Consider the following 17,139-nt stretch of genomic DNA (forward strand, 5'->3'; position numbering starts at 1 on the left):
TACTCTCTCTCTTTTGTGTATGCTCTTTCCTTTTCTTAGAAAACTCTTTCTTCCCCTTTTCACATAGTCAGCTCTTTTTTTTTTGGTTGCTGTAGTTTTCTATTAATCTCTACTATTGGAAATACTGAGATATGCCTCAGAGAATTCCCTGAGTTTCATACATAGTCCACTTTGCCTCCATTGTGTGTAGCAACATGATTTCCCACTGGTAATCAGGTTTGACCACTTTACTCATAGATACTCCCCAATCTTTGGTTGCCTGTTGGTTCAGTAGCATAAATAAAGAGCTCAAAATGGTCAGGTGGGAATTTCATCTTCCAAATCAGTGGAACCATGGTTGTGTCATCTGGTGGAAGCAACAACCTTGTAGAAAGGAAGATCTCTAAACCAGCAGAACTCAAAGTTGATGGGATGGAAAATAAAAATGCTTAAGATGGGCCAGTAGGTATGATAGTGTGAGTAGTTACTCCCACTTCTACCTTTTGATTCCCAGACCTGTATATTTTGGCTCTGAGGAATACAGCATCTTTTAATGGTCTCTGATTCAAAATATATACAGCTTCTCTGTCTTAGAGAAGACAGAACCCATTCTTTGAGGGTGCTGTACTCTAGGTGACACCATAGTGGAGTTTAAAAAGCCATTCTGCTATTCTGTAAAGCTCACCATTTATGAGTGGTGGGATATGTGGTAAGATCAATCAATACAATGGGCCTGGGTCCATTGGTGTATTTCCTTTGCTGTGAAATGAGCTCCTTGATCAGATGCATCACTGTGCTGAATGTCTTGATGGTGGGTAAGTCATACTATGAATTCATATATAGTAATGCTGGTGAAAGCATTGTGGGCAAAGAAGGGAAATCTGTATCTAGAGCATCTATTTGTTCTAGTGAGGATAAATATCTTTTCCCTCCATAATGGAAGAAATCCAGTGTAATGAACCTAAGGGTATGGGCTGTCTCCCTGAGGAGTGATGCTTTTGGGGGCATTTAACGTTGATTTCTAATTTTGGCAGATTAGGCACTCAGTAGTATGATTAACCAGGTCAGCTTTGGTAAGAAGAAATTCATGTTGAGCCCATGCATAGGTACCATCCTTGCCACCATGGCCACTTTGATTATGGGTCTGTTGAGGAAATACGTGAGTAACTTGGAAAAGAGGCTACTTGATATCCACAGAGCATATCATTTTGTCCACTTGATTATTAAGAGTGTCCTCTACAGTGGATGCCCTTTGATGAGTATTCACATGAGGCACAAATATTTTCAAAGTTTATGTCTGTTCTAAGAGATTCATCCACATACTTCTTCCCCAGCTTCTCTTGTCACCATCTTCGAAACCTGTCTCTTCCAAATCTTTAACTGTCGAGCTAGACATTAGAAACTGCTTATGAATGAGTCTAAATCTGTACACCTGGTTATCCCTCATTCCAGACATGTGGATAACTAAATATACTGTTTAAAGTTCTACCCAAATTAAAGATCGAAATGAATAAAATAAGTAAAAAAAAAAAAAAAGAAAAAATAGTAATGCATATCAAATATCTTTTAAAAAATATCTTGTTTATTTCTAGGGTGGGGGAGGCAGAAAGGGAGGGAAAGAAACATTGATTGTTTGCCTCTTGTAGGTGCCCCCATTGGGGACAGGGAATTGAACTGGTGACCTCTCACCTTGCAAGATGACATCCAACCAACTAAGCCACACCAGTCAGGGCAGCATATCAGATATCTTAATGAAGGAGGAGTTTCTTAGAAGAAAAGCAATGGAAGAAATTATAAAGAAAAGAATTGTCTATACAAAGAAGAAATCTTTGAGATATAAAAAAATTAATAGTAACTATAAATTATTCTGATTGAGTTATAAAATACTCATAAAGACAGACTGAAAATATTAAGACCTAGTAAAAATTGTAGCCCTGACCAGGTAACTTGGTTAGGGTATCATTCTGATAAACCAAGGTTGTGGGTTTGACCTCCAGTCAGGGCTCAAGGAGAAGCAACCAATGAATGCATAAATAAGTGGAAGAACAACTCTATGTTTCTCTCTCTCTCTCTCCCCCCCCTCCCTTCCTTTGTCTCTCTAAAATCAATACATAAAAAATAAAAAAGACCTAGTAAAAATTGTATTAAAAGGGTATAAACATCTCAAAAGAAAATATAGAAAACAAAGGAATGTGTTAAATTATATTCAGTTTTTATAGTCATTGAAAAAATAGGAATTTAAGCTTAAGTCTATTAAATTAACCAATAATAATAATAATACATTTTAGAGGTAATTTTTGGTAAGGATACTGTAAAATTGTTTTTTCTCATACTGCTGATGGAATTAAAAATTGGCATAATTCTGAAAGGAAATTTGGTAATATATATGAGATCCTTAAAAAATAGTAGTGTTCTGGGCATACAATGCTATATACATGATGTATCATAGGATTTTATACTTGAAACCCATATAATTTTATTAACTAATGTCATTCCAATAAATTTAATAAAATAAAAATGGTGGCTTTCTATTATTTGACTTCCAAGGATCCACTTTAAGCAAATAAGAGACCCATAAAAAGGCTTTATGCACAAGTATGTTCATTATACAGGGTAGAGCAAAAGTAGGTTTACAATTGTGTGGAAAACAATATAATAGTTAATGATTAAAGAATAAACCCTGTGTTTCACATCCAATTGTATACCTACTTTGCCACTCTTTGTAAGATTGTTTATAACAGAGATAACAGTAAATGTTGTTGTAGAAGTTTAAAGGAAATGTCTGCTGAGAGTACTGAAATTTCCATTGGAAAGTGGTATTATTTTATAGTTACAAATAGGAAGGTCATATTCTATTGCAGAGCTTAAACTGACTCCTATAGATGTAATGTGAACTCAATCGCAATGTATAACATGGCTTTCATGGCAAAAGGAGTCTGAAAACTAGGCATAGTAGATTATTACATGAATTCTTAAGTTGACTACTAACCAAGATAGAATAAATGTGTAAGTAATTTTGTATACATATTAGTAGAAAACTAGAAAGAAGTAATCTAGGTCAGGGAGAGAAAGGAGGGATGAAAAGGGGTGCATTGAAATGTTGACAAGGGAATAAAAGGAATTTTACCTTGAAAATAAAATTTCAGGTATTTTTAGTCTGACATTTTAATCTATGAATAATGCTCTATATTTAAGTAATTTCATATGCTTTACAAACACTTTTATATTACTGCATTCTTACAACAACTTTGTATAAAAGGTTTTGTATTTTCAGTTTACAAATGAAGAAACAGTAGTTCAGTACGGTCAAACAGCCTACCTGTGTTGTGTATAAGGCACATATCTCAAAATCAGCTATATTCATACATGTAGTGATTAAGAGCACGGATGTGGAACCGGACTTCTGAGTACACGTACTGACTCTGCCAGTTCCATCTGTGCCTCAGTGTTCTCTCCAAGTAAATGGAGAAAACGATGGTGTCCAATAGAACTGTTGGGACAGTGAAATGAATTACTCCAAGTAGAGAATTTAGGACATTCTTGTCACATTAAGAAATAAGATATCCACCATAACACAGGTATCTTGGAATTGGAGTTTATAGTTATATAATGTTTTGTACTTGAGTTAGACAGGGCACTCATTCCTTTATATTTTGTGATTGATGATTATTTATTATGAAATAATTTGTTCAAATTCAAATAGCTTTTTAAAAAAAGATTTTATTTATTTATTTTTAGAGGGGAATGGAAGGAGAGAGGGAGAGAAATATCAATGTATGGTTTCTTCTTGTGGGAGCCCTGCTGGGAACTGGCCTGCAACCCAGGCATGTTCCCTGACTGGGAATTGAACCACAATCCTTTAATTCACAGGCCCACGCTCAATCCACTGAGCTATGCCAGCCAGGGCCAAATTTATATAGCTTTTAAATGACAGAGTAAGATAAATAATTAAGGTTGTTTGATCCCGAATTTAGTGTTTCTTTTATAGATTACATTTCAATAAAATCCAAAATAAGACAATGTATAAATTTGTTATTTCTGAATGTGAATGAAGTTTAAGTTTAGGCAAAATACTGTGAAAAACTATTTTTATTTGGTCTGAATATGAAAATTTATTTTCTGATGACTAAAAAAGGATTATTTTCTTGAATATCAATAGCCATGTTCTAGACTTGAAGCCTTGAGATCTTGAGAAGAAACTAGAAATTATTATTATGAATATTTACACATTACATTTTTTTTACCAGCTACGTCCTCATCTGCAGTTTCTGCACACTCCCCATCAGTTATTGTAGCTGTTGTAGAAGGGAGAGGACTTGCCAGAGGTGAAATAGGAATGGCAAGTGTTGATTTAAAAAGCCCACAAATTATATTATCTCAGTTTGCAGACAACACAACATATACAAAGGTGAGTATTTATAATCCTAGAAAATGGTTGGTCTAGTGGGCACTAGCTAGATTTTCAAATCAGTATTTTACTAATTAGTTTACCTTTTGGTAGAATACAGATTATTCAGTATTATTTTAATGTTAGTCTGAATTAAAATAAAATTGTTCTGTATCTGATTTTGAAATATATCTAGTCCTAAAAATACTGTTTTGCTGTTAAACATTCTAAATTACTGTTAATATTAGTTTCTAAAATTATCTTTAAATTGTAATTCCTCGATTAATTCTAAAAATAGTATGTGTAATAACGCTGTTTCCACAGTGTTATTTCTACTGAACTGTATTTGAATATTATTTTTGAGATTTAAGGAAAGTTGGTCTCTTAGATCAGTCATAATTTAATCTCTTCTTGCCTTTACTTCTTATTACTCATGAAGAGGGGCCACTGGTCTGTTGCCAAGGGAATTTGTGTGACTTAACAGGTAGAGGTAGTCTGTGCCTACTCTTTATATTCTAAAAAGCATACTACCTTCATCTCTGGATATTTCAGATTTTTATGCAACTTAAAAAGAATAGGAAGCAATTTTTTATAAAACAGGAATTTTAGTCAAACTGATAAAGAATTTCTGTGTTCTAGGGTAGTTCTCAGAAATGTACCTTATATTGTGAAAAGCATAACTCATAAAGCAAATGTTTCTCATCTCTGATTTTTTTTACTTATTAATTTCTAAGCTGTACTGGTAAGGTCATATTGATTGTATCATGCTTTTGAATGTTTTTCATAGAGATGGATAAAATGCTGATTAGAAAAATTTCTTTAAAAAATCTTAGGAATACATATTTGATAAATTCAAATTAATTTTTAGACTTAGAGTTGTTACAGACTATTGTGAGTAAAATATAGCTTATGTTTATGTTAACTTACATTTGTAATTGTATAGGATATATGTTTAATATACAGTCATTAGAAATACCTTTTAATTGAAATATATAATTGACAGTTATAATTTTATATTTTATGAAGCAATTTTAATTCTCTCAAAAAAATGAAACTTTTTTGTTTTAGAGAATCCTAAGTTTACATTTAAGAAATTGATTATTCAAATGATTTTAGGTGATCACTAAACTCAAAATTTTATCACCTTTGGAAATAATAATGTCAAATACTGCTTGTGTTGCGGGGAACTCAACTAAGTTGTTTACTCTGATCACAGAGAATTTCAAGGTAAGTGATTTTATTCTCAATAGTAACATTCGAGATCTTTATTTAAAACTCAGTATTTCTATGGCTGGTGTGGCTCAGCAGATTGAGCACCAGCTTGCAAACTTACAGGTCACCAGTTTGATTGTTATACATCAGTGTTTCTCTCCCTTCTTTTCCCCTCTGTCTAAAAATAAATAAATAAAACCTTTAAAAACTCTAGTTCTTTGAGTAACTTTGTAGGGTGGGGCAAAAGTAGGTTTATAGTTGTATGTGAAACACAAAGTTTATTTTAGTATTATTATTTATTAATGACTTATTTTCCATACAAACAACTTTTGTCCCACTCTAAAGGATGCACTAAATACAAATTCTAGTATAATGAACTATTAATACATATAATAAAAAGGACAGGGAATCCACTGATTTGACTTTACACCTTGATCTACTTTAAATAAAAAGAAAAATATTTTAGGTACTAAGGAGGTTTCCTTTTTTCTGTTTTTTCTGTTTAATATACTTTATTGATTATGCCATTGCAGTTTTCCCATTTCCCCCCTTCAATCCCCTCCACGCTGCACTCCCCCTCCCCCACTATTCCCCCTTCTTTTAGTTTATGTCCATGTGTCACAAGTTCTTTAGATTCTATATTTCCCATACTATTCTTGCCCTGCCCCCTGTCTATTTTTGTACCTACCGTCTATGCTACTTATTCTCTGTACCTTCTCCACCCTTCTCCTCCTCCCTCTCCCCTGTTGCTAACCCTCCATGTGATCTCCATTTCTATGGTTCCGCTCTAAGGAGGTTTCTTAGAGTATACAGGAAGCAGACCATTGGAGAAAGCATAGATTTCCTTAGGTCTGGCTTCTTGGAAACTAATTACTAAGCTAGCAGACTAGTTGAAATTAAAGTTCCTGTGTTTTAGGGAATAGCAGCTATCAGCAAGTACTTTTCCTTTAGAGAATTTGATCTGTATTACAGAATTATTTCAGCTTCACCTGGTAGTATGGGTTGCCTCACTATTCGCCTACTTACTACTTCAGCCTCCACCTGTGGGACTATGACAGGTAAGTGCTCTGGAATCTTATCTAACCAGTGCACTTTCCCTCAGTGAGGCTGTTTCCACCATGTATTATGGTTTATTTCATCCCTCTAGCAAATCTCCCTTTTTTTTAAGTGGAAGTGGGGCAGCATGCAGTGGAATAATTCCTGACGAGTGCAAATTATTTTTATAATGTACTGTATTTTGTTATGTTTTTACTCATCTTCAACACTTTTGGAATCAAGCTGAGATTTAGGGTCCAATGAGTTCTTTATTATTCTTAATATACAGAATCTGCAGTCATGTAAGATTTTTTTCTGATCCTCTTAGATATCCTGTGTATTATTAGCTTTGCTGTGTTTCACTCATTGCTAACAGTGGTCCCTCATGTAAATCTGTTGTCTCCATTAGACAAGTCTCCTCATGTTGTTTCTTTCATTCATTATTTCTAACTTCTTTCTATCACCCTGATTAGTACTCCCATTATTTTTTTGATTAAGCATTCTAAGTTTTGGTTATAAATAACCAAGTTAAACTAGCTTAAGTAAAAAAGGAAATTTATTGGCTTGTATAAATTGGAAGCCACATCTTTGGATAGGTAGTATTCATACTGTCATCCCCGCCACTATCTTTTTTTTATCTGCTGATAACTTACCTCTACAGTGGTGTCAAACTCATTTTCACCAGAGGCCACATCAGCCTCACAGTTGCCTTCAAAGGGCCAAATGTAATTTTAGGACTATATAAATGTAACTACTCTTTTAACTAGGAGCAAGGAGCTTGGTGCTGCCTATTGCATATCAACTGTATGCTAGAAAAGTGACTTGACTTTTCAGAATTTTACTTGTATGGAAATTATAGTTAATAAGAGTTAGGTCATAGGGTTGTTGTCTTCACAATGACAGCTGTTAAACATTCTTGGCACATAACAAATTACCTATCTGTTTATAATTGTTTTCAGTCTTATACATTTTTAAAAAATATATTTTATTGATTATGCCATTACAGTTGTCCTATTTCCCCCTTCATTCCCTTCTACCCTGCACACCCCCTCACCATTTCCCCCCTTTAGTTTATGTCCATGCGTCACAAGTTCTTTATATTTCCCATACTATTCTTGCCCTGCCCCTGTCTATTTTCTATCTATCTCTTCCCCTTCTCCTCCTCCCACTCCCCTGTTGCTAACCCTCCATGTGATCTCCATTTCTATGATCTCTGCTCCTGATCTAGCTGTCCTCTTAGTTTGCTTTTGTTTTAGTTGTGGTTCTTAGTAACTGTGAGTTTGCTGTCCTTTCACTGTTCATCTTTTTTATCTTCTTTTTCTTAGATAAGTCCCCTTAACATTTCATATAATAAGGGTGTGGTGATGATAAACTCCTTGAATTTAACCTTATCTGAGAAGCACTTTATCTGCCCTTCCATTCTAAATGAAAGCTTTGCTGGATAGAGCAATCTTGGTTGTAGGTCTTTGGATTTCATGACTTGGAATACTTCTTTCTAGCCCATTCTTGCCTCTAAAGTCTCTTTTGAGAAATCAGCTGACAGTCTGATGGGGACTCCTTTGTGGGTGACAGTCCCCTTAGCTCTTGCTGCTTCTAGGATTCTCTTCTTCATTTTAATCTTGGCTAATGTAATGATGATGTGCCTTGGTGTGTTCCTTCTTGGGTCCAACTTCTTTGGGACTCTCTGAGCTTCCTGGATTTCCTGGAAGTCTATTTCCTTTGCCAGATTGGGGAAGTTCTCCTTTATTATTTGTTCAAATAAGCTTTCCACTTGTTGCTCTTCCTCTTCTCCTTTTGGTACCAGTATAATTTGGATGTTGGAATGTTTAAAGAGGTCCTGGAAGTTCCTAAGCCTCTCCTCATTTTTTTGAATTCTTGTTTCTTCATATTTTTCTGTTTGGTTATTTTTTTCTTCCTTCTGGTCCACTCCCTTGATTTGAGTCCCAGTTTCCTTCCCATCACTATTGGTTTCCTGTGCATTTTCCTTCATTTCACTTGCTATAGCCTTCATTTGTTCCTCTAATTTGTGACTAAAATCAACCAGTTCTGTGAGCATCCTGATCACTGGTGTTTTGAACTGTGCATCTGATAGATTGGCTATCTCTTGGTCCTTAGAAGTATTGGTTCTGGGGCTTGGAGCTGTTCTTGAGCCATAATGTTTTGGTCTTTTAGTGCCTCTTATGTATGAGGGGTGGAGCCTTAGGTGTTCACTAGGGTTGGGCAACCCAGTTGCTGGGTTGTGACGCTGTATGTAGGGGTGGGGTTCAGAGATGGGCAATGGCGGTCCCCTCTGCTGCTTCCTACAAGCCCCTGTGGCCTGCACAGTCTGTCTCACTGCAGGCTCCTTTGCTTGGTTTTTCTGCATGCAAATGTGTGACCACGGTCAGCCAGCCACCCTGTGCCCTCATTGGGTCTGCCCATTGCCACCCCATGCCTGGGATCTGCCAACTGCTGCCTTCGCACTGGGGTTGGTCCAGCTGATTTTTCCTTCGAGACCTTGCTCCGCCAGCCCCTAGCTCTGCCCCTCTTACCGGTCTGGCTGAAGGGCTCGTTGTTTTGGGGACTTCCGTACAGTTCAATTTTCTGTGTTTTGGTTGTGTTTTCGTTACTAAAACTTTGTTGTCTTTAAACTTGGTTGTGGGAGAAGACACAGTGTTGCCACCTACACCTCCATGTTGGCTGGAAGTCTCTGTTTTCAGTCTTATAGATTTTTAAGAGTACAGCATTGGATTACCTTTCTAACCTAGTTTTATTCAAAGTAGTATACCTTTTGCTCTACAACTTTATGCTGTTTGTTCTTTTCAAAAAACAGATTCCATTATTGACTTTATTTTAAGGAGATTAAATTCACCTCATGTAGACATCACTTCATAAATTTGACAGTTGGAATTGATGTTTTCATCTTAGTCAACTAGCACATTGTAAGTATGTCAGGTTGATTGTAAAATTTTGTGTGATGATGTTGCAGTAGAATAAAATTACTAGAAGGAAGAGACTCTTGTATTTATTTTTTATTATGGTTCCTAACATATTCAGTTAAGTTTCATGTGAATATGCTCTGATAAGAGCTACAGACTGTCATTCACTTAGCAAGACACATAACCATTCTTTTTTTGTAAATAACAAAACTTTAATTCTGGAAAACATTAAAAATAAACTTTATATAATATTTAAGCTATGTACAGACATGTGTTTAACAAACCAGTTTTTGGCAACTGCATGAAACTAAATATTTAGTATTTATTTATTTATCACTTCAAATCAAAAACATTTATTTATTTATCTACTTTTAGAGAGGGGAGGGGGCAAAGAGAGGGAGAGAAATATTGATGCAAAAGCTGTCAATTGGTTGTCTCTTACATGCCCCCAACTGGAGACCTGGCCCATAACCACAGCATGTGCCCCGACCAGGAATCGAACCAGCTAGCTTTCTGTTCACAGACTGGCACTCAGTACCCTGAGCCACACCAGGGAGGGCTAAAAATTCATTTTTAAATTAAAATTTTGTTTCAGAATGTAAATTTCACTACTGTCCAAAGAAAATACTTCAATGAAACGAAAGGATTAGAGTACATCGAACAGTTATGCATAGCAGAATTCAGCACTGTTCTGATGGAGGTTCAGTCCAAGTAAGTTATAATTTAAGGAAAGTTATAAATGTTTAGTGTGAGTTCTACAAGGGTAATGTCTTTTGTTTGATTTGTTCTCTGCTATATTCCTACCACCTAGAAAAGTGCTTGGCTTATCATACAACTGAATAATTATTGAAATAGTTAAAATAGTTAATTTGGGTGTGCACACAAGACATATCTTGCTAACTTAATTTATGTAGAATCTCTCCAAATTAGTCATAATGCATTGCCCCCTAGTGGTTGCTACTCACTTTACTTTGGAGTCAACAGCTCAAGTAGCTATTGTAAACTAGAAATGTGAGAGCACAGAAGAGTTAAATACATTTAAAGTTTTGTTCTGGTGCTTCATTCCTTTACTCCTAAAAGCTTCAATATGAGACAGGGAATGATATTTTTGGAAAGGATATTTCTTAGAACATGCTAAGTAGATACGTCTCTGAGCCAGGTTGGACTACTTGTTTACTCAGTTAATCACAATGACTACCCTCACTGGGACTGTAATGGACTTACCTTTAAAGCTTAGAGTCTTTCAACATTATTTGAATATTTAGAATGGTGCATCAAAAATGACCCAAATTCCTGTTGAATATTGACTTCTAACTAACATGGTTTATTGGCATCTAATATCCCTTAAGTGTCAGACTTCAGAAAATTGTCTGTTTTCATCAAGTTTTATGTTTTGGAAATAATTTATATAGTTTTAAAAAATTAGGAGCACTTAGTGTATTTTTTTCTTTGAATTTGAGTGGTGTTATGCAAATATTTATAATTTTCCTAATATTGAAGTAAAATACAGTTTTCATTTTATGGCAGTTTTTTTGTTCTAAAGATTTATAGTGGTGTATTGTTGGTCATCTTACAGGTATTACTGTCTTGCAGCTATTGCAGCTTTATTAAAATATGTTGAGTTTATTCAAAATTCAGTTTATGCACCCAAATCTCTGAAGATTTGTTTTCAAGGTAGTGAACAGACAGCCATGATAGATTCATCATCAGCCCAAAACCTTGAATTACTAATTAATAGTCAAGACTGTAGGTAAGACCACCCATTTTTTCTTATAAAATATGTCAGTATATTTTATTATATCATGTTTTATATGAAGTTACTATATATTTTTAAAAATTGATGGAGAATGATTGCTGTTGTTGTTGAACTATTCAGATGTTTCACCAAAATCAGGTATTAAAAAAACACTTGTGGAAATGGCATAAGCATCATGGTGGAGCGAGAGGACTCCATTGTTTTTCCCTTTAAACTGACAGCAAATCAGACAACTATAATTTAACAAATGACCCCCTGCTCAGCACACAAACATGCCAGAAAGATCCATGCATTGGGACATCTGAAGTTGAGCATTTTGGTGACACAAGATAAGGAAAGGACAGGTTTATAGCAGCTGCTGATGCAGTTCAGAGCTGGTGTATCTCCAGTGAGAGCATGAACAGAGAAGTCAGGCCTCACACTGTGGCCTGGAGCATAAGACAGGCAGAAGCTCTTTTTGAGTAAAGGTTTGTGCTTTCTCCATTTCATTGTGGGAGAGCCTGGTAAAGGTGGCTGGGAAACTTTAAACAACACAGCAGTGCTGGCCACCATTACTGGAAGGGGGGCAGAGCTGCAAGTGGCAACTTTGCTCCCTGCCACCACCTTCCTGGCAGAGCCTGGTAAAGAAAGGTGGGAGGCTTTAAATAACTCGAAAGGGTGACAGCCATTACTGGAAATAGGCAGATTCATAGGATGGCAAGCTTACTCCCTCCACCCCTCACTCCCCAGCAGAGCCTGGTGAAGAATTCTGAGACTCCCCAAGCAGCATAGCAAAAAGAAAGTACCTTACCTATCAACCTACTAAATTGTTGAGAGGAAAATAGATTCTAAACAAGAAAAGAGTTTACTACGTCAAATGCTGTGAATAACAAAGGTAAGTTACAAGCAGAGAAAGAAAATGAAAAATCACTAGAAACCAGACAGTGGTTTAAGGTTTTAATTTTTTATTTTTAGAGAGAGGGGAAGGGAGGAAGAGAAACATTGATACATGATGCTGATCACACCCCCCCAGCCAGGAACCTGGTCCACACCTCAGGCATGTGCCCTGACCAGGAATCAAACCTACAGCATTTCAGTTTGCAAGGTGATGTCCAACCCACTAAGCCACAATGGTCAGGGCCCAAACAGTGATTTAAATGACAAAGGATTCAACACTGCAGTTATGAAATAAAAGGATTAGAGTACATTGAACAGTTATGCAACATAGTAGAATTCAGCACTGTCATAATGGACAATATGATATATAAAATAACACAGAAAGACAGTTCAATGAGCTTACGAATAAAATCGATGAACAGAAGAAATACTTAAAAGAGATTGAAATTATAAGAAAGAACCAACCTGAAATTCTGGAGCTGAAGAATGCAATAAAGGACATGAGGTATTCACTAGAGAGTATTGAAAATAGAGTAAACCAGATGGAAGACAGAGACAAACCTAGAAGTGACCCAGGAGGAAGATGAGAGAGAACTAAGAGTAAAAAAATTTAAGAACTACCTGACTCCATTAGAAAGAGCAACATAAGGATAATAGGTATACCTGAAAGAGAAGAGAGGCAGGAGAGAACAGAGGGCCTACCCAAAGAAATCATTGATGAGAACTTCCCAAGCCTATCAAAAGAATTGGACTCTAGAATGGAGGAAGCTAGCAGAATGCCTAATTATATCAATGCCAAAAGACTTACAAGACATTTTTTTCAGGTTGTCAAAAATCAATGAGAAACACGCCTGTGTGTCTGAGTTGATTGGGCATCGTCCTGCAAACTAAAAAGTCACCAGTTTAATTCCTAGTTAGGGAACATGCCTAGGTTGCAGGTTCATACCATGGTCATTGGGTACATGAGGCAACTGATTAATGTTTCTCTCCCTTTTTTTCTCTCTCCCCCTTAAAAATGTTAAAAATGTGCAGATGACCTGAATAGACACTTTTTCAAGGAAGCCATAGAGATGGCCATCAGATAGATGAAAATATGCTCAAAATCACAAGTCATAAGAAAAATGCAAATCAGAACAATGAGATACCACCTCACACCTGTTAGAATGACTTATCAATAAGACAAGAAATAAGTATTGGAAAGGATGTGGAGAAAAGGGAATTCTTGCACAGTGCTGGTGGGAATGCCGGTTGGTGGAGCCACTATGGAAAATATTCAAGGTTCCTCCAAAAATTAAAAATAGAACTAGCATATGACCCAGTAATTTCACTTCTGGATATGTACCCAAAGAAACCCAAACATGACTTCAAAAAGACATATGCATCCCTATGTTCATTGCAATATTATTCACAATAGCCATGACTTGGAAACAACCTAAGTGTTCCTTGAGGGATGATTGGATAAAGAAGATTCTATTTAGCCATAAAATGATGAAATACTACCATTTTTAACAGCATGGCTGGATCTTGAGAAAGTTATGGTAAGTGAAATAAATTAGATGGGAAAGGACAAGAACAGCATGAAACAAAACAAACAAACTTGTAGATGCAAACAACAGAATGATGGTTACCACGGGAAATTATAGGAGGGAGGATGATGAGTAAAGTGTATCAAATATATGGTAAAAGAAGAAGACTAGACTCATGTGGTGGCCACACAGTAGACTGTGCAGACATCATATTATACAGGTGTACATTTGTATAATAAACTTATATTATTAACCAATGTCACTTCAATAAATTTAATTAAAAATATATTTGTACTAAACAACAACAAAAAATCCCAATGCAAAACTAGGAAAAGGATTTGAATAGATTTTTCTCCAAAAAAGATACACAGGTGGACAATAAGCACATGAGAAGATGCTCAATATCAGTAGACATTTGGGAAGTGCAAATCAAAACCACAATTATGTACTACTTCACACTCAGCAGGAGTGCAAAACAAAGTAAATTTTATTTACTCCTCAGCAGGAGTGCATCATCAAGTAAATGCAAAATAAATGTTGGTTATGCTTTGAAGACATTAAAAACCTGGCTCATTGCTTGTGGGAATGTAACATGGTACAGTCACTTTGGAAAACAGTATGGTGGTTCCTCAAAAATTTATATATAGAATTACCATATGACCCAGTAATTCCACTTACAGGTATGTACCCCTGAAAAATTGAAAGTAGGGAATCAAACAGATACTTGCACATCAGTGTTTATGGCAGCATTATTCGCAGTAGCCAATAGGTGGAAATAAACCAAATGTTCACCAGTGCATGACAGTGAATAAACAAAATGAAATGTGTACACACAATGGAATATTATTTAACTTTAAAAAGAATGAAATTCTGATATATGCCACTAGATATATGAAACTTGAAAAGCATGCTAAGTGAAATAAGCCAGACAAAAGGAAAAACGTTTCCTGATTTCACTTATATGAGGTACATAAAATAGGTAAATCCATTGGATGGATTTACAGAATGATTAGGAGGTTACCAGAGACCAGGGAAGATGGGGAATGGGGAGTAACTCTTCAATGGATATAGAGTTTCTGTTAGGGACATTAAAAAGTTCTGGAAATAGATAGTGGTAGTGGTTACATAACATTGACAGTATTTCTAATGATATCGAATTGTGCGGTTGAAATGGTAAATTTTATGTTATGTATGCTTTACCTTGATAAAAAACTGATACCATTTGTACTCTTTTACCAATCTCTCCCTAAGGTTGGGAAAGGGTACTTGAATTTTTTGGAGAGTAGAACTTAAATGTTCTTTCTCTCTCTCTCACACACACTGATCAATATGTGAGGTGATGAATGTGTTAACTTGATGAGAGGAATCCTTTCACAGTGCATACATATGGCAGATCATTGCAAAGTATACTTTATGTTACAGTTTTGTTATATCTCAATAAAGCTGAAAAAAAGGATATTGTAGTTAGAATACCACATAATTAAAATAATTAGCCTAAAATACATACTGGACATGCAAAGACTTTGTAGTCATTTGAGAAACTAAAAATAAAATTGGATCTACTTGGTCTATGGTGTTTGACTAGTTGCTGGTTTTATTGGTAGCCTAAATTGACTCTTAAAAGAGTACCAGGATCAAGCCCTAGAATTTACCTCAAAAGGTAATAGGAATATTGATGGTAAACATTAATGAGAGAGAGGGAGAAGTGTAGGCAGACACTCAGAAACACACACTATATTTATCGATTTCATCATGAGGACCTAAAGTAAAATAAAAATGTTACCAGAAGATAATGTAGATGACCTGTGGTGGTGATATAGCAGAGAGGTATTCATCTGGGCTCAGTTTGTCACAAAGAATTGTGAATGTGTCTTTTCTCCTTAAGGAATGGCAGTCTAGAGGAGGCACATAGACAGTGTCATTAACATGTGCTTATTAGTACAGTGATAAAAATTGACATTAAAATGTTGGGATCATAGCAAAGACAGAGTTTGTGGGCTTGGTTATCAAATGGGAATAATTAACAAAGGTATTCTGAGGGAGGTAATACGTGAGATGTTTTGAAGTACAAATAGAAGTTTTCCAAATGAAGAAATAGCAAAGTTTAAGAGTAAAAAACATTAAGTTGTGAAAGAACGATTTTCTAGTTTTTTTAAAAGATTTTATTATTTTTAGAGAGAAGCGAAGGGGTTTATATTTTGAAATCTAAATAGAAGTTATCCAAATGAAGAAATAGCAAAGTTTTAAGATAGTAAAAAACATTAAGTTATGAAAGAATAATTTTCTTTTTTTTTAAATATTTTATTCATTTATTTTTAGAGAGGGGAAAAGGAGGAAGAGAAGGAGGGAGAGAAACATGAATGTGTGAGAAATACTCACACATTCCTCAGCTGGGGACCTGGCCCACAACCCAGACACATGCCCTGACTGGGAATGGAACTGGTGACCAGGGCAATGCCCAGTCAACTGAGCCACACTGGTCAGGGCTGAAAGAACGATGTTCAGTATAACGATATGGTATCTGTGAAGAAACTGTAAGCTATTCAATATTACTGATTGGTAAATGCAAGGAGGGAGTTAGTAAGCTTAGAGTAGTTAAGTCTTAGCTTTCAGTAATTAAATACAACTTCAGACATGGATAAAAGGGACAAATTTTAAATGATTGTGAATTTTAGTATTAAGATAATTGAGGGGCATAAAAAGTACTTTGGACAACTGAAATCGTAAACTGCTCAGTGCTAGTTTAGAGTCATATTTGTTTAAATATCTGTCACTTCATTGTGCATTATCTTGGCTTCACTTTTGATTATGTGAAATCTCTAGACATTATTTGCTGTTGCAAACTTAGAAATCTAGGTCATCTGATTTTATTATTCATTTTAATTATTAAAAACAGTTTAGATCTATCTTGGTACTGTTGGTACTGCTTTTAGTAAAGCTAAAAGTAATATTAGTATTATATATACTAACTTTAGTTACCCATCAGTGTAGCGTCCTCAACACCTTTGCAGGTTAAAGGTGTTTAATGGTTGCATCATAATGGTTTAAAATTATAGTCTTTTTAGGAGTTTACATTTATTTGTACCTATTATTCCTTTTCAGCTTAGCAAATAAGCAACTTTTCCTCTTGCTAGATAAAAAGTGTTAAAATAATATGATCTGGAAAAATTATTCTGTCATTGAATAACATAGGGTAACATAGAAAGTCAATGACCAAGCCTGATAATTATTACAAAGTACTTTATACTCAGTTTCAGTTTGTCACATTTCATAGTTAATCATTGTTTATCATCATCAAACATTGCTTGAGTTCCTGTTATAAATTAAATGATATGATATATTACCTTCAGGAAGTTATATTATAGTTGAAAAGTAGATACTGAGGTCTTTTCACAAACTTGAGTCATAGTGTCAGGTTAAAAGATGGATATTCCGCACACTGAACTATCT

General features: G+C 35.3%; 1 protein-coding gene across 1 annotated transcript in view; it reads left to right on the top strand.

Moving 5' to 3' along the window:
• Positions 1-17,139, top strand: part of MSH4 (mutS homolog 4) — a 73,359-nt gene that overhangs the window by 9,635 nt on the left and 46,585 nt on the right. Inside the window, exons 3-6 of the mRNA XM_037132822.2 lie at positions 4,227-4,387; positions 5,483-5,593; positions 10,127-10,242; positions 11,108-11,281. Coding sequence (XP_036988717.2) covers positions 4,227-4,387; positions 5,483-5,593; positions 10,127-10,242; positions 11,108-11,281 — 562 coding nt within the window. The remainder of the gene's footprint in view (positions 1-4,226; positions 4,388-5,482; positions 5,594-10,126; positions 10,243-11,107; positions 11,282-17,139) is intronic.

This window comes from Artibeus jamaicensis, unplaced genomic scaffold (assembly GCF_021234435.1).
Source record: "Artibeus jamaicensis isolate MK-2021 breed Jamaican fruit bat unplaced genomic scaffold, CSHL_Jam_final scaffold_1019, whole genome shotgun sequence".
NCBI classification, from domain to species: Eukaryota; Metazoa; Chordata; class Mammalia; order Chiroptera; family Phyllostomidae; genus Artibeus; species Artibeus jamaicensis.